The sequence below is a fragment of the Gymnogyps californianus genome, chromosome Z, assembly GCF_018139145.2.
Source record: "Gymnogyps californianus isolate 813 chromosome Z, ASM1813914v2, whole genome shotgun sequence".
In the NCBI taxonomy this organism is placed as follows: Eukaryota; Metazoa; Chordata; class Aves; order Accipitriformes; family Cathartidae; genus Gymnogyps; species Gymnogyps californianus.
In genome coordinates, this window is record NC_059500.1 from 40,784,739 (window position 1) to 40,809,899 (window position 25,161).

The following is a 25,161-nucleotide window of genomic DNA, read 5'->3' on the forward strand; positions in this document are numbered from 1 at the left end:
ATCACAAAGTTCGAGTCAAATATATTTTTCCCTTTTTTCATCCACATCAAAGGCATGAATACAACAAGGCATTGTTAGTTGTGGTGGGCAAACTGAAGAGTCTGCTGATATAACAGATCAGGTTTTTAAGGCCTTTGTCTATGCAGAGTTACAATAATGCAGAAGCCAAATTGATTAGAAAGACAGGAGAGAAGAAAAAAATGATAGAAACTGAAAAAGAGAGAGAGAGAGAGAGAGAGAGGAGATACATCTCAGTAATGTCTAAAAAGTCAATACTGTGTCTACAGATGGAGAAGTGCACATTGCTTGCCCTTTGAAAGCTTCTCCACAACTTTGTCATTAATACTGTCAAAGTTAAGAACACATTTTAATGGAGTTCAGCGGCAGTTGAACACATTCATTCCCGCAGCCCATAAGAAGAAATGCTAGGAGACTTTAGCCTAAAATATCCAAATAGACTGGAGATGCCTTGGCCAAGTTCTGGAGGAGGGAATGGATTTCTTTGATGTTGAGCCTCATGTGAGGCTCCCGTTGCCAACAGCCCAGCATCAAGTCATACACTTCCTTGGGGCACGTGCGAGGTCGCTGCAGGACTCGGCCCTGAGTGATGCACTCAATCACCTATGAGAAATCACAAGGAAAGGATCAGCACAGCTGTGCCAGCTACGTGGGGGTCATCCATGGAAGAGTTAACTGCTAATCGCCACAGCTGCCTCACTGGTGGCAGTCACCCAGCCAGCTCTGCCAAGGGCTGCATGTCTAGGTAGATGCATGAGCAGTGGGATGCAATCTGGAAAAATCACCGTAATGTAAGTTGTCAAGGAGCAATAACTTCTCTGATGTTAAGTTCACCCACGCTGCCCCTTCCACTCATGAGGGAATGATAGCCAGGAAGTAATCCCATACCTCCTCTCTCTACCCATCTATCAACCTCACCTCATCTCAGAAGGAGGCTAAGTTTTCACCCTGCTCACACAGAGCATCAGTGCCTCTCCCTCCCTCCCTCCTCAAACTTATGAGTATCACTGTGGCTAATCTCTGGAAAGGGGTTACTTGTGACCACCTGGAAATCAAGACATCTCCAGATTACTTCAATCTATTCAAGAATGGTTTTGGACAACCACTCGGCAACAATGACATCTATGATATGGAATTGAAATCACCCAAAGCCCGTTCAGGAGATAGCTAAGCTCCTTTTCATTGCCTCACGGTGTTTCTCGATACCCAGAGCAGACTCTATTCTATGCAAAGGAAAAAGCTAAATTCCAACTGGTATGGTTCTGCTTGGACAACTTCCATCCCCCCTGGGGAGAAAAGGGTAAAAAGGAAGACATTCAACCACAAAGTTAATGACAATACCATAAATACCTGATATCAGGGCTTTTGCCCTTACTAAATAAATTTGTTGCTGTCCCTTCACCAGAGAAGCTACATCAACAGTTAACATGCCAGCCTTCCCAATGCAGTTTGAGAATGTATTACACACACCTCGTTGTTTGAGAGCTGATACCATGGCTGTTTGCCATAGGTAAAGATTTCCCACAATACAACCCCCAGGCTCCAGACATCACTTTCTGTGGTGAACTTCCTGTACATGATACTCTCTGGAGGCATCCAACGAATGGGCAGCATGGTGTGACCCCCAACCTGAGAAAAACAAATGAAAGAGTCAGAAATAATTCCTCCAGACCCTCACAAGGAAGAGTATCAAGCCAGTAAATAAGGAGAATCCATGGTTTATTTTTTCCCCATCTGATACCATTCACTTTGAAGAGCTTTTAAGAACTAGGGATTCATGGTCCAAACTCCTCTCCCCCCAACAACAATCACTCCCATGATAGGTTTCACAACAGAACCTCCAAAGACACTGTTTCTGAAGTGCAAACTCATCTTTAACATTTACTTGGCACACCCTACCCAAGGAACAGGAAGCTCTACAAAATTATTAATTAATTTAGCCTACCAACCCACTTTAAATTAGGCCAGTTTTACTCTCCGTTTTAACACTCAGGAAACTAAAAAGATTCATGAAATGAAATCTGCACTGATGATTCTCCTAGAAACTCAGCGATATCAACTGAAATCCATGAAGACACAGTGGTCTGACTGCATGACACAGTAGGATCAGGATCTGTATGGTTTAATATCCTAATTTTGAGTGAATTAAAGCAATGATATTTTCTTTTGATAATTTCAAAGTTAATGCATTAAGTTATTTTGTTCCACATCAACTACCCAGTCCTACACAGCTTTAAAAAAAATTTCAGTCCTTTGGATATATTCCCTTGATAATAAACAACTTGTAAGACATGGACTCCTATCCCAAATGAACTCATGTTGAATGGGATCTTTCACTGAATGAATGCCTTTCTGAAAGTCTCTTAGAACATTTTTCATTTTCCCCAGAATGCTATACTTCCTTAAAATTAGGTTTCCTAAACTTAATTTAAATTTTTAAAAATCTCTTATTTCCCGTTTCTAAACAATTTATTGTTCCTGATATGTCCCATTCTGACTGGATCACATCAATAAAGAAATCCACTCAAGTAGTTTTAAAATAGTGTAACTGCTGAGATACTGTGAAATAGATATATAGATATTCTGATTACTTTTGCATCAAGACATCTGTGAATATTTCCAGGGAAGTTAAAAAAAAAAAGGAAAGCTTTTTCAAGGACATCTAACTTTCGATTAACTCTCATTTTCCTATCTGAAAATGTATTTAGTTATGAAAACACATCTGCACTTTCAAGATTCTGTCAATTCAAAATATCATTTCTCCTTGTGGGACTTTATATTTGTTGTTATACATAATGCCCTCCTTGTTCTCACGTTGAAACAGCAAATAGAAGGAAAACCCAATAGAAGTTCAGTCAGGGTTCACATTTTTTCTAAATCACACAGAGCATCTATTTCCAGCTATTTGTCAGTAATTCAGTGTTAGCGCAGCATACCAAAAACACAGCCAGGGCTGTGAGAGCTCAACCCTGTTCCGTGCATCGCCACAAGTCAACACTCGCTATTGACTCCATAAAAACAGAAGTCATGCTAAAACTTTCATAGACTTGGTCTACTACTACGCTGCTCTTCTCCCCCCAGTTGAGATGTCATGCGAGCAATGGAGGAGTACTTTTTGCCAGGATGCTGAATGAAAGGCAGAGCTCCCAACTTCAGTTCCTGGCTACATTGTGGATTTGCTTCTGACGCAATGCAGGTTGCTGTTCACAGGTTTCAGAGCCATTCAAAAGGGGACTCAATTCCTGCAGCTTTCTGCCTAACTTAAAAACATACATGTGAGCACTCCATTGACAGAGAATGGATACACATTTTTAAGAAGTGTTTTGTTCAATTTGGCCCATTTGTCTCTGTGTTACAGTTTACCCCTCTGGCAGACAGACTGGATGTAAGGCTCTGTGCATCAGTATTTTTAATCATCTTTGACTGAGAAGTCACTCTATGTGGAGAGTTTGAAGTAACGCACGAACATGCTGAGATGCAAACAAAGCTTCAGTTTCCCACCTTATCTCAACCTAAACTGACATGGCAACAAAACAGCTCCACATACCACTTCTACCCCCGTCTTGAGAGGTATTTCATTAGAAAGTCAGAAAAGTTAGTCCCTTAGAAACATGCAGCCACATACACCCGGACAAAGGGCAAGTGCCATTAAAAGATGGTTAGTGATGAGAAGCTTTTGGTCTCATCAAATATTAAAATGGCTCTTAGACCTGCTCATCATACAGCCTCTGCTAGTGGCTCTTTTAAGCAATTTGACTCATTCCTTAAAAATTAATGAAAGCTATAAACAATAAAATATGTGTCTATTTTTTCTTATTTGTCACATCTTACATCAAGAGATTTTGAAAAAGCAATTAAAAAAATCACCACTCTCCAAATCTTCTTTTCCCATGGTTCCTTGCTACAGAACCACAGTGTATTTGTGGTAGGACTCTATGCTGAGTTTACAATGTCATTCAGTAAAATGAATGACACACCTCTAGAGTGATGATGATAAATTGCCACCAAATGATGGCTCTGCAATGAACTGACCTGAAACATCACCAACCTAGCTGTCTCTCTTTGCAGTCATAGCAAGACTGACTCATCAGTATTGACACTAACAATTCGATTTACAGATAAGCACGAGCCACACGGCTCTTTGGTGTTCTTCCCACATCATCTTGCCTGGAGCTGTGTCGATTTCTGTCCCGGAAGGCAGAAGACTTCACTGGGCAGAGTACTTGTCCAGGACTGAGAAGTCCCGAGGTCTCTCCATCTCTATCATTGCCAATATCAATCATTTTAGGCAAAGTTACTTCCAACGCCTCAGCATCTTTGAGAAGATAATATTTAATGCCTTGCAAAGTATCAATAAAAGTATTACAAGGGGTGCTCTTCTTGCCAGATGGCATTGCAATGAAGACAGGATATTTGTGCAGTACTGAGCACCACCTGCGGCAGGCTGAGCATCTACCCCTGGTCCAAGAGCACCTTCAGTTTCAACTCAGATTTCGGTTCAGCCACATCAAAAGCACAGGTCAGGGCCTGGCCAAAGGCACTTTTTCTAAATGCACATTTCTTTCTCTATTAATGATCAGCGGTTACTGAGTCAACACTCACTCAGCTCAGAAAAGCATTAAGGCCTGTATTAGGTATACACTTAAAATGAAGCACATGCTTCAGAGCTTTCTTGAACTGAAGCTTGGGACTTGACACCACTGTTCGCAGGATGCCTGAAACAAATTGCCAGTCAGCTGTGAGCTTCTTTCGATCTTTATTGGACTGTTGAGTCCAAGCACCCACAGTTGTGCCATAACAGCAGTGAAGAGAGGTGGAATGCCTTTTTGCTGTTGTTGCCAAACTCTCATCAAGGCTAAGGGGTGTTTTCCAAGAAGGACCAATGAAGGAAAACAGGACTACACTGACCAAACTTTAAAGGTGCTGAGTGCTTCAAAGGGATGCCTTCTGTGTATGCTTCAATAAAAAACGCAAGTATTACACAGCTCTCAGATATCATCACCCTTCTGTAGGATAAAGTCCCTGCTACGCACACTGTAACTGCAGTGCTGCTTGATACACATAATTTTAAAATGGCTGTGTGCTAAGTAGACTACAGTTGCAGGTAAATAACACCTTTATATTCAGTCTAGCTAAGGTTATGACAGGTTTAAAAGCATTACAGTTTTAACTTAATATGCTATCACTTTAAAATCCATACTGTAGCTGTAAAAATGCCGCAAAAATGACCATTTTATAGTTACAAATTAGGGTATATTTTCTTGATGCTTACCTGAAAGCAGCTGCATTATGATGGTTCATTTTTATTTAGAATTGCACTTCTACAGATTCTTTCTGGGACTTAAGTACTTGCTTCCAAATGTCAGTTTATGGAAGCAAGCACTCCCTAGCCCAGCTGTAGCCTTGTATTACGTTCACTAGTTGCTTTTACTAGCAACATTGGGCTAGAATCTAAACCAGAAAGCTTGGTGAAGTAGGTTCTGCAATGTGCAAACTACCCACAGGGAGGAGACTCCTATGCCAGATCAGTGAACTATGATGTTCTCCAAAGAAACGCCTCCAAGGGGAAACTGCCACACTGTTCCACGTATAAAATGTTGCACTTTCAACAATACAATGTCATTCCACTCGTCACCACTTTCAGTCCTCATATTTTAAATGAATTTAGCACTTTGAAAGGTGCGAGATAAGCTGACCTTGAACATTGTTTTCATCTATTGGCAAACCTCAAGCTTCAAGGATTGCTGTAGAAGCACCAAGGCTAAGAGCCTTGAAGCAGGGCATCTAATTCTAGAGTTTGCTAAAGTTTGTTCACTTTCTGGCTTCATATGTTCCATATCCTGCTTCACAGGCACTAGGAGATGGTGAGGCTTGTCTAATGCAGAAATGTCAGCTTTAAGAAGGAAATCAGGCCTGTAGTATGAAATTCTGTGGAAGCTGATTTTTGTTGCCCAAGGGTCTGCACGCATCCATCCATCCATCCATTCAATGTAAACCCAGCTTTCTTGCACATTAATATACTGCTACAGAGAAGAGCCCTCAGCTGATTGTCATCAAGCTAAAGGCAGGCAATCACTGCAATTTCCCTATGCCAACTGAAAATGCATCTGTTGATACCCTGACCTGGTCACCGTTTCTTCTACTGCCCAACTGCCATGGGAACCCAAAGCCCTGTTGCCTGACATTTGTGAGCAAATGGGTATGCTCTCTTACACAGCAAGAGCAAATGAAGCCTTGTGCTCCTGCTGGGAACAGGAGGCTGTGGGTGGAGCTGGGGGAAGCCAACCTACAGAGATATGGAAGAAACAAGCTGTATGTTGGGCTGCACGGATAATACGCAAGCCACGAGCTGGGAAAGGCACAAGAAATAATGTTACTAAGATCAACTCAGTCAATTCACACTAGGTTTATGCCTTACTCATTTGTACCACGAAGAGGGAGGGCTGAATGGATTGGCCACACTTTTGCAATGCATGCCAGCTGCAACCCAGTCTTACCATAGCAGCACTGGGGGCTGTGGTGCTGAGGGTATGACAGTGGGCTTTAGGGGTCCAGAGCCATGCTGTAGGGTGCTGCAGGGTCTGACCAAAGGACAGGACAGGGATTAGCCAGAACGGGGAGCAATCTCTCTTCCTGCTAAATGCTGGTGGCCATATTTGGAGAGGCTCCAGCACTCCTGGAGAAGACGTCAAATTCAACCCCCAGCTTTTGCAGGCATTGTATTACATAACACTTTCCCTATTTTTTTCAATTTCTGGCTTTAAGTAGTTGATTACTCTGAATTCATGCAGTAAAAAGCACAGCAACCAATTGCATAGCCTTGGAAAACAGACTTCCTCATTTACGTTCAGCGTTCCCAGGTTCCCACGATTCCCACAGAGTGACATTGCAGTAATGTGTCACAGCGCTTTGTATATTCTCTAAAGACTAGTGATGCTTTTTCTGCCAACAGGATAAAAGTAATCTTTTTACTTTGTGAGCCCAATTAACCTGAATGACTAACCCATGGGTTTTAGCCCTGATCCTGCCCAATGCCCTGTCTGGCTTGACTGCTGCATCTCTCCAGAGCCCTGCTGATCTCAGACCTTTTGCAATTCAGGGTGGTAGTCTTGAAAGCAGCAACAGGGTTCAGCATATGCTTAAAATAACCGTCATGTGACAAGCATATACTCAGTCCCTTTAACGCAACTGGATCTTAGTTTGTGAAACTGGAACCAAGCTATACCTTTTGATTCATTTGTTCACCTCCTCCTAAAAAAGCATCCTGTATACTTGTGGGATTACAGCATTTCAGTGTAGTTTTCGCTATTTATGTTCTGGTCTTTGGACTTGTTTCCCCATCTCAGGATGATATAACTGCAAAGAATTATTCTCTGCAAAAATTATCATGTTTTATTGCTAAAACTGAAAACCTCTCCTCTCTTGGTGAACAACTGCTCTTTCCCCCTCATAAAATGCTGGGAAATGTTTCTCTCAGCATGTCGTGGTTTGACCCCAGCCAGCAACTAAGCACCATGCAGCCACTCACTCACTTCTCCCCCTCCCAGTGGGGTGGGGAGGAGGATAGGGAAAAAAAAAAATAAAACTAGTGGGTTGAGATAAGGACAGTTTAATAACTAAAGTAAAATAAAATATAAGACTACTACTAATAAATGTAATGAAAAGAAATATAACAACAACAACAAAAAAAGAGATAAAACCGAAGAAAAGACAAGTGATGCACAACGCAATTGCTCACCACCCGCTGACAGATGCCCGAGCAGCGATCCACCCCTGCCAGCCAACTCCCCCCAGTTTATATACTGGGCATGACTTGCTATGGTATGGACTATCCCTTTGGCTAGTTTGGGTCAGCTGCCCTGGCTGTGCTCCCTCCCAGCTTCTTGTACACCTGCTCACTGGCAGAGCATGGGAAACTGAAAAATCCTTAACTTAGGATGAGCCCTGCTTAGCAACGACTAAAACATCAGCATGTTATCAACTTTATTCTCACACTAAATCCAAAACACAGCACTGTACCTGCTACTAAGATGAAACTTAACTCTATCCCAGCCTAAACCAGGACACAGCACAAGAAAAAAATCAGTAATTGTTATTTTCATTTCTTCTATGCCCTGGCCTTGCAGACAAAGTCAATGTCTCCTCTTAAAATACCATCAGTCCTGCCACATCCACTTGCAGAAAAGCAATATATTATTTTCACAGTCATAACAAGCCATACCACTCCAGCACATGAGGTTACTGAATTATGAAACAAGGCAGATTATGAGCCAATAGCTAAAGATGTGTCCTTTCACTTTCACTTTTCACCCTGCTTTAGTTCATCTCTATTCAAAAGGGGCTTATGTCTAAAGTTCTTAATTAATTCTACCAGTGGTCTTGTCAGAAAACTGAAACAATGTCTAGAACAACATCTATTACACTGTACATTCTCTCTTCAGTTGTGCAACACCAGTTCAATATTGTGTGTCGACTTTGTGTCGCTGGAGATAAAATTCTTCTCATTAGTCTCTGTGAAACCACGAGCAGTATGGAGAAGATGAAGAAAGACCAATTATTCAGAGTTTCACATAATGCAAGAACCAGAAGACAAGAAATGAACTTTGTAAATGACAGGTTCATAACAAACAAAAAGAGGCACCCTGTCACATAATGTACAGTTGCTTATGCAACTCATTGCCACAAGATACTGCCAACCCCCAAGGCCTACTGGGATCAAAAAGTGATTAAACACACTCATGGAGGATAAAATCTGACAAGGGCTATCAAACACAAAGATACCTTCTCTAGCCCAGGAATTGCCTGAGCTCAGAGTTCTGGAGGCTAAGAGAGTACATGAGGAAATAATATATGCTTAACCTGTTTTCATACTATTCCACAGGCACTGGTTATTCACACTGTCAGGATCCTGGACTAGAGGAGCCTTTGGAGAAGCTATTCCTACGTTGCTATGTAAATGGGCCACACATTGCAATATGCTGTTCTTATCAAACTTCTCAGCAATGCTTATGGAGGGCTAGAAACGATTCTGCCAGAATGGTGGAATGAAAGAGAGATACCACATGGAATTAAAATATGTGAATGACCTAATGTATCTTACAATTCAGCATCTTCCAAAGATCTTTTCAAATGCTAAGTTGAAAGGATATAGAAACTGTATCTATTGTTGTGTTTTACACAGCACAATACATTGGGTCAGCCAAATATACAGGATAATTAATAAACTGTAGTAGTTACTGCATTACAGAGCACTTCCAAGAAAGGAAGATGAAGTGCCCTGGAGGTAAGATCCGACAAGTGCTATGAAGAAGGCGACATGATTCACATCTTTGATTAAAAGAAATGTCCCCTATCAGAGGGACAGAAGGAAAATTAACTGAGTAGAAATCTGCAGCACTGAAAAGTAAGATTATAGCTCTTCGGTGTCCCAGGATGAAGTATGTATGAATGAAAAAAAGAAGTCTATTCTTTTCAAATATTATTTCTTTTACTTTAAAATTAGAAAAATTTCTGGTGTTAAACAATAAATGATAATCTAAGTGAAAAGAAAGGGAGGTAATACTGTGGTATATTGAAAGGAAAGACAACTCGAACAGTGCATTTCATTGAATTCAGTGGACTTCTAGATTTGTTTCTGAAGATGGGAATTCAGGACCTTGGTGAAAAAGCAGGGAGATGGGATTACTATAAGCTATAGAAGACTTGGCATGTTGAACCAGACGGCCTTTCCTTTCTAAAACACCTTGTAGTCTCCTAATTTGCCATATCAAGTTATGCCGTAGCATACAGTTACTGACTGCAAGCACGACTTGCAACTCAGAATATGGAGCTCATGTGAAGTCCTGTGTTTTGCTTTACAAAAATTCGTCACTATATCACTTGTACCCTACCACTATTTCCACACCTGAGTGTCTGCTGCTTGTACCAGTGGATGAAGAGAGGTATCAGGTACCAGCAGGCAACCAGCTGGAACAACTCATGTTAAAATCCTCACAGGCTCTGGGATGATCATCTAACGTGTCCAAGTCAACAGCAAAACAATTTTGTAATGCAATATTAATGAACTACAGCTACTGCCTTTCTGATTTTCAAAGCAGTTTACAAAATATCAAATTCCACTTTTATATTAATTCCAAGTAGTCTGGGACACCAGGGCCAAGGAGGTTTTAAAAATAACCTTTAATATGCATTGGAAAACTGCCCTCTACAAGTCTGTACCATAGTCGAAATCCTAACTTCTGTTTGCTTTTTTAAATAGGAAGTTTGAGGTGTAATGTGATGAGATGCTAGCTGAACTGCACAGTCAATATCAACAAGTAGCAGTTACTCGAGGGCAGACTCTAAAAGCCAAGTATCATACCACATAAGCCAGTTTGTGTTCACTAGGAAATCTCTACTCCCAATGTTAAGTGTGAAAGCTGTTTCTCAAGTACTAGAGATCACAACCTTTTCCCATATTTATTTTACTGAAAACCACATTTTTTTCAAATTTACTGTAGGTTAAGGTAGCATGTCTGGCTCTATCGGTCATGTCAAATTACATGCCAGGAGAAGAGGGGAGCAACAGAGCTTGGTTTGTAGCTTTACTTCTCCCTCGTGAGTCACAAAAGTGTTTCTATAATGTATACCGCATGGGAACACCACAATTTTTAGTTGAAATGTCTCAGGTGTTCCAGTCCTTTGAATTTTGTTAGATAGCCTCTCCCCCTTTCCCTGGGTGGTTAATTTATCACATGGCTTACAAATACCAAGATCAACAAACTGCCACACATATGTGAGACAACAAAATGAGTAGAGTCTTTAGTTTCACAAATCGTAAGAATATGGGCAAACCTACTGAGTTCCCACATCCTTCCCACCAGTGAAAGAGGTTGTTTTGAACCATCAGTGCAAAAGGGAAATAAGTATGTCAACCATTTCATGTCAGCTATTTTGGCTTGTTCACAGACTACCTGTATGATGCTGGGCAAGTCATGTCAGATCAAATCTGTCAACTACTGACTGCCTGAAGAGAGTTCAGAGATGTGCTCTCTCCAGCCAGAAGCATCAAGAAGGCAGAGCAAGGTTTCATGAATTCAAAGGAAGACCGATAATCTTACAGATTGCTAATTGCTACAGAATTCTTTTCTGTGAAGACTTATCTCTACTTGCCTAAAGAGCAAGGGAGAGAAGTATGATCACAACCGCAATCCTGATCTGTCTTCAGTGCCTGCACTGGGAGTGTCTACACTGATATTGTCAACAGGCTAATCTAAGTCTACGCAGATAGACAGCCACATTGGCAGGGACCTGAGAGAGGCTAAATTATATTGGTCCTCAGTCAGATGCTAATAAACAAGGCAATGGCAAGGTCCTTGTGCTCGCTTTCCTTCTCTCCTGCAGTCTTGATGATGTTTTCTGCTTCTCACTTTCTCTGGGCCATAATTTGTTTATATAAACTGGAAAACACAAGAGAAAAGTTTCACTAAAATAGAACGGAAAAAATTCTCTGTTGTTTCCCTTCCATGAATTCTAATTTTTGTCTCCTCACTTGTACCATGACATCATTCTATGAGTTGAAACAGGCATTTGCTCTGAAATGAGGCATCCATCAAACAATAAGCAATATGATCATTAAAAATACCAGTAACTGCTATTACTGGGGAAAAAAAAATATTACTCATTCCTATGAAGCTTGCAAAATTCTAAATTGTTCTTATCCAATTCATAGGTTGAATTATTCCTCAAACCATGCTTAAAATATTGTTCTTGGACACAAGAGCAAAAGTGTAGCCCAAGCAGTGATGAAATCATTTTATAGCTCTTGGCTGAATTTCTACACTGGTGTAAAGGGACAATTTACACCAGCAGAGGGCTTGGAACCACAAATTTGGGTTTTGGTTTTGTATTTGGTTTTGGGTTTTTTTCTTAGTTCTTTTCAGTGCCTGTCTCTACCCTCAGCACTGTCATTTTCCATTTGGGAAACATTATACTGAGTTGTGTCTACAATGGCTCTTGGAATTCACATGACTGTGTTTGTTTAACACCAACACTGAGCTGTAAATTCTGCCTGTGATGCTGAAGCATCTTTCCTTCTGCCTCAAAAACGAGGCCAGATAATGTCCTGACATGCAAGCATTCACAGAAAGTGCCAGTCTAGTAAGAAGTGCCCCCTGAAATTTCCCTGGGTGGATCCATTCCCTGATGGCATGTCACCAAGGTGGAGGTTTGGCGTTCTGACATAAAGCCTGTTGAACTTGCTCATTACTAGGTGATCCTGGGGAACAGAGGAAGATCACAGACAGCAATCTGTGAAAGGATTTAGGACTCTGCACCAGCATTGCTGCATTTCAGGTAAGGGCTCTCTGAAGATTTAACACATATGAATTTCCACACTTCACCATGGATTGTGCAACGTACTCCTCACATCCTTCACTAAATGCTAGTGATGTGTGGACAAAGGAGAAGAGGTGGGTGGGGAAAAAAACCCCACAACTACACCTACTCTCCCTGCTTTTCCCTCACACATTTTGCAGTGCTCCAAGGGAGCATTCTGGAAAATCGTCTGCCTCCTCCTAGAATGAAGCTACTCCTTACTGTAACCATGCAGCACTGAGGTGGTTCCTTCCTCATGCATGCTCACCTTCCTCTCTGGATGAACAAGAATCCTATTAAACATTGAATCCTCTCCTTGCTGCACTGCTGTATACTATAATTAATTCAAAATCAATGTAATTGATGCATAAATGTAATTTTAGTTTCACTGCTCAAATAAAAGTAGGATCTGCAGTAAAACTGAGAGCTCAAAGGTTAGACGCCCCATTTTTTTAAAAACAGGCTGCCATTCTACACCAAAGTAGTTAGGACAGTCATTTAACTTTTTGAGATCTCTATTGTTAAAAGTGCAGGTCAATTGTATGATCTTCAATATAAATCTTACATGCAGCATTCCCAGACTCCAGAGCTGCCTAGATTCAAGGAGGTCCTGGAGACATTAAAAATAAGCCAAGTGGGAAATGAATGTCTCATATTGTTAAGACAACATATTTCAATTTGTTTGGGGTTTTCTGAGATTGTCTACAGCCCCAGTGTTTTGGACAGTTCAGGAATACTTTGGGCTAGGACTCCCAAATCAATCTCTGTGAAAATCTGGTACTAAAACAAGTCCTACTTAAATTAGGCTGGCACTAGTTTTTTGACCTATGCTTGTGTAATGCCTAGGTCAGTGAAGTTCTGATCTACACGAGGCTCCTACACACCCTTGCAGTACATGTCATACATTATAATAACATTTTTCCTAGCCACTTGTAAAAAATTACAAATGGCTCACCATAGCAGATGCACTTTAACTTGGTTATATGATAGTGGGTTACTATAGCCCTAATACTGTTTGTGAGTCTTTGTACTTCAGAATAGTTTTCATCTGCTTCAGATGAAAACTTTTGAAATATTGTTCCATAAAGCCTGCATTTCCTTTTAAAGTCATGCTACTTTATAATACTCTTTGGACATGTTTAGGATGATCCACACAGAGTATTATCAAATGCACTCAATGATGTTCTTATTAAAATGTTATGTGCTTCAGGCCTTAGTATATAGTTTTCTTTGTTTTCTTGCCAGGCAAATCTATTATTCTTTCTGTGTATTAGGCTGTCACCTTCACCTAACCCTGCATCCTGGCCTCTGTGGTTATTTTCATTTTATGGTTCATTGTGGCCTACAGGAAGGGGGTGGTTCTGGGGTTCCCATTAGCCTTGACCCCATACTTAGGCTGCAGCCCCATTTTATTTTCCTTTTCTCTCTGCCAGATAGGAGTTCCCCTTCAAGACACTTCAGTCATTGAGCTAGCTAAGAGGCTTTTGTTAACAAAAAGCAAATGCACCACTAAGTTCCCTCCTGAAAGGATCTTCTTCCTACCATAATGATTTTGAGTTTGGAAACCCACTGTATAGTGCAAGACCCATTCTGTATGAATGCTCCAGCCTTCCAGGACATCCAAAATGAGCGTTATACAAGTCTCACGTTCATTTTATCAGTTGGCTTATCACTGACTAGCTAACACTGACAAAAGAGGGTGCCTTGCTAGCATGGCAATTCCATGTGAATACCGACATTTTAAATGAATGTCCTCCAAGTTGCTGAACCGTGTATTTGATCTGTTTTAATTTGCTTTTCAATTCTTTTGAACACTTTGCATAGTTATCCCTGTATGAGTGATTGGGTGCTCTGTTGCTGAGAACCATGAACTAGGTAGTGAAGGAACAGGATTAATGCAAGATCATGAAGACTCCATCACAAAATGTACGCCACTTAATTTTGACACATTACTTACATCTAGTTACATAGGATAATATTTATAGCATGATAGTAAATGCACTGCAGCGTATTTGGTAAGGGTACTTAAGTCTTACTGAGATCTCACTGTTATGGTCAGTATGACACCTTTGCTGGAAAGCGAGAGGTGGCTCCAATTTTCTGTGAGAATTGTTGAGCTAGGGAAACAGTCAAGTGAGAGTTAGCCATTTGAAACCCAAAAATAATGCTACATGTACTTTCTTTGCCTGTTTTGAAGAGATAACAATGAGTATCATATGTGAGCCAATACAAACCATGCTTCTATTAGACAGGAATTAAGTCTGACAATTCCTGAACAAAATTCAATCCAACTTCTTACTCTTTAAGGTCAGACAGCTTCCCAGCATCCATGTCCTCCTGTGACAGGCCTGACACAATAATGGCAGAAGGAAGTTATTGTCTCCAAGACTGTCTTGGCTCTAGAGAAAGCAGGGGAGAACTTTCCCTGTTAAATGAACCTAATATGGGTTACTCCCCCTGATGGGCACTTACTCAAATAAGGGCCTCTTCATGCTCAGCAGGAGCACTTTAATGAAGAAGCATCTACTAAACGAAGCAACAACTCAACAGCCTAGCCCTGGGGAATGGGGAAAGGAATCAGAATGAAAACCACAGAAAAGAAAAGAGGGTGTGGGGATGGGAGGAGCACAGAGGGTGAACAGGAGCTGGGAGAAAAGCAAAATATTCACAACCATAGACTGGGGCATGCAGGAATGGATGACCAGTCAGCCTTCTATCTATTGCAAAGCATCTGCAATAAGCCAGCACACAGTCATCAGTGAGCACTGTCCCACATAACCCTCTTACTTACTGCACTCAGTCCCCTTACGGGTGGGCTGAAGCCTGGGAAGACTCCTTCAGCCCTAATCTTGCATGTGCCTTTCAGTTATTTTAGTAAATACCCAGTAACATTAACAGCCTCCTGCATAAGGTGACCTATGGTCAAAACACTGCCAAGTTACGAGAAGCCTCAACCTTTTTCTGCTTCAGCGAAAGGAATGCCATATTCAGAATGAACACTGTTGAAAAGAACACAATATTCAGAATAAGAATAATAAATATCATTTCACCTCACTAGCATGTAGGACACAAAAACTACAGTGTCCTTGCTCATTTGTTTTTCCTCCGCAAGAGGTGGGTAGGGAATAAAAGAGAGTAGGCAGAACTGGTACCTTCTCTAAGAGAACACAGAGACAGCTTTCCACTGCCCTGCAGGACCCCACGGGCCTGTACTGGCAAGAGACAAGGCAATTTCCACTGGCTCCTGGGAGATTTCACAGGCTGTGAGCGGCTGTCAGGAAGCCCTGATGAAATTGTGCTTTTCAGCTGTCACCACCAGAAATAGGGCTTTCCCCTGAGTCAGGGAGCACAGCCTCTCTGGGCAAGCCTCTGGGCTTTCCCTAGGTGAAACTCAGGCAGAGGTCTGGGGAAAGAACCACAGCATGCAGACTGACCCCAAATTTCTAGGGGTCTTGGGATTATGTCTGCCACCACAGGGAGTTGTTCCCTGCAAAACAGTTAATGCATTTGCATTCTATCTTGCAGCAGAAGTACAGCTTTTGGTTATTCTGCATTTGCACCAGGAATTTCTTCTGCAATGTCTAACACTGGGCCAGCAATCCTTTATCATTACTATCCATGTCCTTGTTCTCTGAGAAGCCTAAGTTGAAATACACAACTGGCAAGTTCAGCACCTGTAAATATCTTTATTATTTCTCTCCAAGGCTTACATTCTGTGATCATGCTTTAGCGCTAAGGGTGAAACTAATCTCTGTGGGGCCATGCCAAGGCCATGCCATGGCCAAGTCACTCATGATGCTCTCAGCTGGAGGGCAAGGGAAGAACTACGATACCCTTTCTGCTGATTATTAGCACTGGGATGGATGCCAATCACTACAATGTATTTGCCACAAATTCATCTCTGGAATAATTAATTTTAACTTGATATAATCATGGAAAAATCTTCTTATCATTAATATTGTTAAGCTTGTTAATATTTAAAGATATTTAAAATTTAATATTTGATGTTAATACTATAAAATACTATCACTGTTAATATTAATTATGAGAACAATAGGTATTATGTATGCAAAGAAAGATAAAAATGCACTAACAAATGAAAGATAGAGCTGCATCTGTAAGCATGAGCTTGGATGCAGGTTCTGGAATTCAACCTTTTTCTCCTATTCTAAAGAAATGGATAATATTTTTGTATTTTGCAATGGTATCCAGAAGCAGTCCATGTGGAACTGAGTCCTAGACCTTTTTGTTCTGTATTGCCAATGCAAAGAAGAGAGAAGAATTATCTCTGTAAAGGAAGAGATGGTTGTATTTAGTCTGATTGATAGAAGAATCGCAATAACTTTTGACTATCATGTTAATACATTGTGATTCAGAAGTACCAGAAGCAGCAGAGTGTGCGGATGAGATAAACAGAATAAGACTCAGCAAGGCAGCAGAAAAGTTCACCTTTTACTTCTTCTGAACTGAGAACGTCTCCCCTTAAACTTCTCTTTCCCAAGAAATCCAAACTAATTTATACAAACTTCTCCCTAGGCTACTTACAGTAGCCTTATTAGTCTATTCAGAAAAACCACAGTGGTCAAAAAAAGTTCTGCTCTTTGTGAGAATTACTGATGTTTTGAAATGCCTTTGATTCTGTATCAGGCAAAAGTATTGAACATTTTCACAAAATGAAATATTTGGAACAGTTTTGAGCAATAAATTCTGAAATGAAAAATGTTGGTGTTTTCCAGCAAAACAAAACAGCCAGATGCTCCCAAAAGATTTCAGTTTGAATGGAAACTTAAAATAAAATGTACTCAGATAATTAAAAATAAAATGTGACTGATACTGAATTTAGGTCACACTCTACAGCGTGTTTTTTGATATTGTGCATCCTCTAAATTGGTTCTGAAGTGAAGCAACCATCTACAGAGGTCTGTTAAGAAAAATCTCAGCAGTGTCTGCTGCTGGAGGTGGAAGGGAATATTACGCTTTTGGAGGGCAGCTTCCTGCAGAAAGTGGCACCTTCTTGAGTATGAGGGAGCCCAACATCCAGGGGATTCCCAGTGTGTTTCAGGCCCTAGGCAGTTTGGCACGGTGAGCGGTTGGCAGGGGCATGAGGAGCAGCTCAATGCAATACCACTAGTCTCTAAATTATTTCCATTATCACTTCTAGGAGGAATTCCTGGAGGAATTCTTCCCCTGCTCAAACCTCTCCATGTACAACTCTCATACTCAAGATCTGCACTGAGGGAAGGCGTATTTTACGGAGATTCACAGGAAAAAAAAAAACAAACAAAGCTTCACCCAAGATCAGTAAAACATGTCTTAAAACAACTGGATCTCAGATAAAGCAGTAAAACATACTATACGGAACAAACATATATTGGGAAGGGAACTGATTATCTTACAGCCTAAACAAAAACAAGCAACAACAAAATTATTAATTAATAGGGAAATCCTTCTGAAATTTCTCTAGACAGATTCTTTCCATGGAAAGTGAAATGATGGGAGAAAGTGATCAGCAGTTGTTAAAAAGAAAATAAAAATCTGAAATAGCACCAGTCAATGTCCGATTATACTTAGAGTGCTTTCCTTCTAGAGATTAAATATTTTAGCATGTCTGTATCACAACAGAATTAATCCCTCTAACAGTCTCCAACTGTCACATTGCATTGTTTATTCAGAAACTTCGCAAAACATTTATAGCTCCTGTACAGTGGCACAAAATATATGCAGCTCTGACTGAAACATTGTCAACCCAGGACAAAATATTGCAACCATTTAACAGAACAGAGAAATCTCAAAAAAACCCCAGACTAGGCCAAGAAATGAAGAAAAAGACTATGTCCAACAGAAACTGGATGCTCTACAGGAGGGGGCAGCATGTCGCTTGGCATCACAACTGGAATCTAGCAGAGCCCTGTTGTCTGTTCCCATGAAAATGCACCCTGGTCTCCAAGCTACATCTTTTCCAAAAGTCACGTCCTGCCATGCGCTACAAGCTAAGTGGCAGCAGAGAAAATATCATATCTTCATCTGAGTTAAGCTCGCCTTCTCTTTCCCCTCTCTGCAGTTCTCCAGCCGAATGTCACCATGATATCTGACTGGTTATCAAATGCACAAATTTCAGAATGCATAATTTTTGTCCCTGTTCCTGCCCAACAGGAAATTAGAGGCTCCCCTGTTTCTGGGGCATTTAGCTGGTAGGGTGTGAACGATGCCAGAGAGCTCATCTGTAAGAAAGCAGGTATGTGTCCGGTGTGGAACCCTCCTTGCTGCCCCAGCGAGGGGCAGCTGCCCTTCAGCTCCAGCCTGCTGTAGCCAAATGCCTGCAACTCCATCTTCCCCCGGTCCGCTGTGCAGCTAGGGCACTCCTACAGCTGCCTGCCTTTGCGAGCTCTGCCTGCCACAGCAGCCCTGGCCCTGCATACTAATTGGCACATTTAATGACTTTCTCTTGCTCTCCCTCCTGTCTCCTCCTGAGCTGCCGTCTGGGAGCAGAGGAGCCCGGCTGCCATGGAAACCGAGCCTCCAAACGCCCTGAACCTGCGTACCAACCTTTGGAGAAGATTCCGGTGGTGAAGCTCAAAAAAGGGGATGCTCAAGGGGGCGTAGAGGCGGAGGAGTGGGAAGGGGTAATGCTGACTGTGGCAGGAGCGGGTCTGGGCTGTTCTGCCAAGGCACTGCACGAGCAGAGTGTACACTGGGCATACGAAAGCAGACATTCAGGGGAAAAACAGATTAACCCTCTATTACCTACATTTTTCTTCAAAACGTTTCAAATGCTTCTCAACCCCCTCCCTCCTGTCCACTTGCAGTCTGGATCAAATACCCCTAATGCATGCACAGGCCATGTCATCAAAGGGGTTTTGACAATCCCAAATATGACTCACGCATCTGAAGGACTGTTTGTAGCCAGAAAAATTGCTGATTATGGTGAATGTTCAAGGGGGCCTCAGGCCCTCCACAGCACAAGCTGGCAGAGGACAAACCCCTGCCTAGGCAATAAGGCTGTGATCCCATGCCCAGCCTTTCAGTCCTGCCTCCCTTTCCCAGGCCAGCCGCGGGACTGCAGTCGCATGGAAACGCAGCCTTTGTGGCACCGTCTGTGTGCACTGATGCCTTTTCTGGGCAGGCACCTAATTCAGCTCCAGCTCTGTGTCCAAAAATATTCTGGACCCCACTTCAGGCCATGTGGCAATGGGAACTGCACTTTTGTCCTCAGTTCTGCCTCCTGAGGATTTCTGGGCATATAATGAAGGTAACATGAGTGTACACTTAAATCTGAGTTAGCACCCAAATTTCAGCCTTTGAAGGACACCATCACTTGCACCCAGTCTCCTTGTAAGCTTTCAGGCCAGCAATGGAGAATCTCCTTGGGGGTCTTTTTTCTAAGCAAAGTTCCCCATGATATGATTTATTCATGCAGGGAGCCCTCAGAAGGTCAATAAAACTGGCGTGCTCCCAAAAATACACAAACAAAACAAGGAAGAAAAAACCCCCACTGGGTCAGCACTTTTCTGAAGACTAGATGGAGCTGATTATGTCTCAGGCAGACCCTCTCATGCAAGGGACCTAATAAATGTTTCAACTCTCATTCTCTGTCCCAACCACTTGAACAACCAGCTTAATGCTGGCAATTTACTTCACATCCAAGTCAGAATGCGCCATGCTGTGAAGCGGTGCAGTGGTTTGGAGCTGAAGTACCCAAGACACCCAACAAAGGCCCTGCTTGGTATTCCTGTGAGGCAGGGGGATCTACCACAGTGCACGCTGGGGAGCAGTGAGACAGGTCTTAGGCATGACAGCTAAGGACAGCCCAACCTGCTTCCCACAAGGATACTTCCTCTTTAGCTAAGACCAGCAAAAGGAGACTTCTGCTTGGATTTTTTCTTTTAGGGACTTTACGTTGTCTTGCACCTGATCTTGCCATTAAGGAGACAGAATTCCCACTGACTTGAAAAGGAAGAGGACTGCCCCATTATAAATTTCAATACAGTAGGTCTGTCACACAACTTGCTACTACAGCACAAATTGGTGCATAAAAGATGAAGTGCAGAAGGAGTGTTTGCAAGTCACTTACTTACAAGAATGCCTAACCTAAAAGTGAAAACTGTTTTATAAGGTTTGCAGCATTTGTGCAAGCCTCTCCTCTCACGCAACTGAGAGTGATTTTATTAAATAAGAAATAATGTTTGAAACAGAAAATGTTAGAGGATTACAGGAAGGGAAAAAGATTTTTTTCCAAGCAAATAGAGAAGTTGGTTGTTAATGTTACCATGACCAAATGGCATTCACCTGAGTCTGAAGGTATGCAGGTGGGAAACTGCAGGTGTATGACTATTATTAAAAAGAGCAACTGTGCCAGAGAGCTGATGCATGGATAAAATCAGTCTGTCTGTATCTTTCTGAGCAGAGTGGGAAACAAAAGCTTCTGTAGAAAGGGATCCCACTCTACCAGCCTAGTGGTGGCCCACTGGGGAGTCAGGATGAATGTGAACAAAGGTGATCCAGCAGACAAAGCATATGTGGATTTTCAAAACACCTTTGATAATGCTCTGCATCAAGGGTTATTAAAAAAACTAAGCTGCTGCAAAGTTTAGGAAAGGCCTTTTTATGGACTGAAGGCTGGTTAAAGGACAAGAACCAGCAAGTAGGACTTCAAGGTCACTTCTCAGGATAGAGAGGAGGCAATAGTGGAGTCCCCAGAGGTCAGTGTCAGGACCAGCTACATTCAACATCTTCATCAACAACCTGGAGACGGGAGGGCATTGTCCAAGTGTGGGGGTGATACTAAATTCTTGGAGAGGCTTTTGTGAGAAGGACCTCACAAAACAGAGAGAGCGGGCAGCAGATGAGCTTCAATGCAGTTAACTACATGCATGATAAATAGGTGTAATAACCTAGTAACCTATGTTTACACCCAGCACTGGCAGCTACAACTTGGGAAGGAGATATTGCAGCCATCTCTGACACCAACAGCTCAGTGAGCAGCAGCTGCCAGAAAAACTCAAGACGTCGAGTATCACCAGCACAGGTACTAACAACACAGCACAGGACATAATTCTGCCACTTCACACAGCCATGGCCCCCCACAAGCCTTTAGTGCTGGGTGCAGTTTTGGTCTCCACAGCTCAAGGAGGATGTAATGTAATTGGAGAGGCACACAAAAGAAGAACTAAAATGCTTAAGCAGAGGCTTACAAAATCATTAAAATGATGAATAAAGTGAGGTCAATCAGCAACAACTGCAGAACTGTTATTAGCAAAGTCTGAAATACTGTAACAAGAGGACACTCAATGAAATTGCTATGATATAAGTTCAGAACAGATAAAAGTAAGTATGATTTTACATAATGGGTATTAAACTTCTGGAAATTCCTGCCACAGTTATGAAGGTAGACAGTATCAGTAGGTGCAAACAACGATTAGACAAATTCACGAACAACTGGTTCATAAACAGATAGTAAAGGGAACTGGCAGGAATGCACCCTAACATCCTTGATCCACAGATTGTAGATTCTGTAACAGCATAAGAAAACGCCCACAAAAAATGACTGGAGATAGGGCAGATAGATAGCTTACACGCAAATGTGATTTACACTTAAGAACAGGCTCAGTCATTTCTTAGAAAGGCTGAAGAGTCATATGCATATTGAGCTTCCTTGGGCAGGTCAGGACAGTCAGGACAGTATCTGCCTTGTCAGAGAGAATTAGGCCAGAATGGAGAGCCCCATGTATCTATGAGATGTCTAATTTTGAAGATGTGCCCAGTTTGCACCTCACTTTACTGCTTATTGTCATGTACCATGTGCATTTCACACCAGGAGGACTGGGTTAAACCTTCCATTTGGTAGAAAAATGAAAAATCTCCCTTGCATGTTGAATTAAAATGTAATGAAATCTTAGAAGATCTTTGGCATTTTACAAGAAGTCCTGGGGAGTTGGGTTTCTGAGTGGGCAAACATGCTTACGGGTAGTGGATAAAGGAAGAAGCATTTGTGAATGTACTTCATCAGTGCAACTGATCACTTGTTTACATCTGTATCATTTCTATATAAATGTTTTTTATATCACATATATGATATATAAGGGGTTTTTTTTGTTCTGGAGTGAAAGATTCCAGCGCCACTCACAATCTAAATATGCATTATGGAAAACATTTTTAATTACAGGATCTAATAATGTTTTTCCACAGAACCTCTGTTTAATTCTGTACATTTGCTAGACGATGCTCAGCAAATGAGGGAACTGTTAAATATTTCTTCTTAATCTCATCACTCAGTGTGTGGCCACCTGCCTAACTCCTTCCACATCTAACTTTATGCAAACATACCAGTTTCCCGCAATGTGTCAGCAAGGGGATTTGACCATGAAAGGTTCAAATTGCAGCAGAGACACCTGGTTCCTCATCTACCAGACTAACTACGCTGTCTCTGAACTGCTGTACTATAAGAACGTAGAATGCATCAGCACTGGGACCAAGTGTCAGCATAGTGGTTACAGCAAACCGGTTGCCTTTTTGCTGACTTTCAGAAGAACAGATGCTCATCCCACTTGTGGGATGCCCAGGAGGAGGATACTCTGCCTTAGTAGGAATACAATGGGAGAGCTGTGGCAGGAAGGACCATAGTCTGTGTTTCTCCAGATACTGACGTGGGAGCCAAGCCCTTCTCAGCAGTGTGCTGGAGTGGCTTGGGCAGTCATGCAAGCCCAACCTTAAGCAATGCAGTGGAGAAGGCTATGAGGACCTTTTATTTTGGGAAGTGTTTAGCAACGCACCACCATGAAAACAACAACAATGTACAGATTTGGGTGTGCACACACCCATGCTCTTTCATACACATGAAAGAACCAATTTTAGCATTTACTCATTTGGTTTCAATAGGTTTTGATGTGTATCTGTGTCTTTTAATTTCAGGACCTTACCTTTCTGACATACTGGAAACTGTAATGATTAGGTTTTTTCTACAAAGCAGAAGAAAGTGTTGAGGTGAAAGGCTGGAAATTGCAAGTTATGACTTGAATGCCAGAAGAATTCTGGAAGGACAAGTAAACTTTTTGTTTTGTTTATGTTTCATGGGGGTGGGCGATTTGCTATTCAAAGGGTAGTAATCTTGAAATAGCTGCCTGGTAATAACTATAATTTAACCTGTCTGTCCCCAGAAGTCTCCAGACTCCTTTTAAATTCTGAGTAGTTGCTCTGTAAAAGGCAGAGGATCATCCTATATAATTAAAATTACAGCTGCAGAGAGATACTCTCTGGGATTTCAGTGTGGAGCAAAAGCTCCACTGCCACCCTGGGACTTGTGTTTCCTGCTACTCAAGACTCCCAATGAAGAGCAAGACCAGAACAATGCACCCAGATACCTGCTGGAAATGAAGCAACTGATCTTGATGCTATTCAACCTGGTCCCAGCCTCAGAAACAGAAGAAAGGATGAACCATTAAATGAACTTTAGGGCAACTTCCACTGGTCCCTTTCTAACAGAATACTTTTTTTTCTAGGTGTTGAAGGGAAAGGTGAAGTGAGACAAAAGTGCCTTTCACCTTTTGAGAGTAACAGGTATAGGTTTGCTTTATTACATCTTCTGCTATTATATCAGACAGGAAAATTAGCCTTTGTCCATTTCCCCATGTCCACCATGCAAGACTCAGGAAGATTGCCATATGGGTGTCCTGTTTGTCATATCAGTGTTGGACTGCTGCTCCCTTCATCATCATATTGAGGATCTCCAGCACTTGAACAGACCTCCAGAACTTGAAAGCTCTAGACAGTGGCTAAGGTTGTAACGGCTTCATGCTCTCTGTGAAAGAAGTTTGGAGCAGGGCATATAATATGCAATAATGAATGTGATGAATCTGCTATACATTAAAACTCCAGTGAGAACCTGGCATAATCCAGCATGGAAGCCCCTATGCTCTTAACACTTTGCATGCGAAGCTGTAACTTTTTGACCTAAGGGGTAACTTCCACCTCGCTGAACCAGCAAGGGTCGTAATAAACCTTGTCACAAACAGAAGCCACTCATGTTTTTGAGATGGGCACGCACTGAAAAGATAAGTTCAAATTGTCACCCTTCTTAAAAAAAAAGAAAATGTGAAGAAAATAGAAGGGAGATACAGATGGAGCAAAAGAAGAACTATTTACATGTTTTCATGCTTTAAAATCTTCTTCTGACTTTACCTAATAACAAATGGAGGACACTGGGAAACAACAAGGTCAAAGCAATATTTGCTCTGCCTACGGTGAAACAGAAGCATCTGTAAAACTAGAACCCAAACTGCCTGGAATGTGGAGGGTTAAAGTCTAATTAAACCTAATCAAAGTCAAGGGAGGGGAGACTGCATGCAGAATTAAAGAACAGATTTTCCCAAAGTCACAGAGAGAATACAAAGTCAGGCCTGATTTTCTGGTGTGTGTGTGGTTTCGTAAGCAGTGAGAGAAGCTAAGAAGTTACAAGTTAAGAGTTGCAGAGCTACTGGCAAGTATTTTCATAAATAAGAAATATTTTATCTTCCAAACTTTTTCCTTGCCATGAAAAATCAGCCACTTTAAGCTGTCTTTCACAAATGCTAGTAACTCTACTTTGAATAATCTGTGCAAACTAAAGATGGGGTGAACTGATCCAGACAAAATGAAGTATCTGTTCTTCAAACTGCTACTCATGTTGACACTGTCGAACCAAATACTTCTGACACAATCAGTAGTTTTGGTTCTTTGTGTGCTTCAAGGTACCAGCTAAGAATTGTGAGGGGCACGCAGAGTCCTCTGGTCCTCTTGCACCCTATCACACAGCTT

At 41.7% G+C, this 25,161-nt stretch overlaps 1 protein-coding gene across 1 annotated transcript in view; it reads right to left on the reverse strand.

Moving 5' to 3' along the window:
• Nucleotides 1-435: 435 nt before the first annotated feature.
• NTRK2 (neurotrophic receptor tyrosine kinase 2) overlaps nt 436-25,161 on the reverse strand; it is a 204,559-nt gene continuing 179,833 nt past the window's right edge. Inside the window, exons 15-16 of the mRNA XM_050912895.1 lie at nt 1,489-1,647; nt 436-621 (exon numbers count right to left, since the gene is read on the reverse strand). Of these exons, the coding sequence (XP_050768852.1) occupies nt 436-621; nt 1,489-1,647 (345 nt within the window). The remainder of the gene's footprint in view (nt 622-1,488; nt 1,648-25,161) is intronic.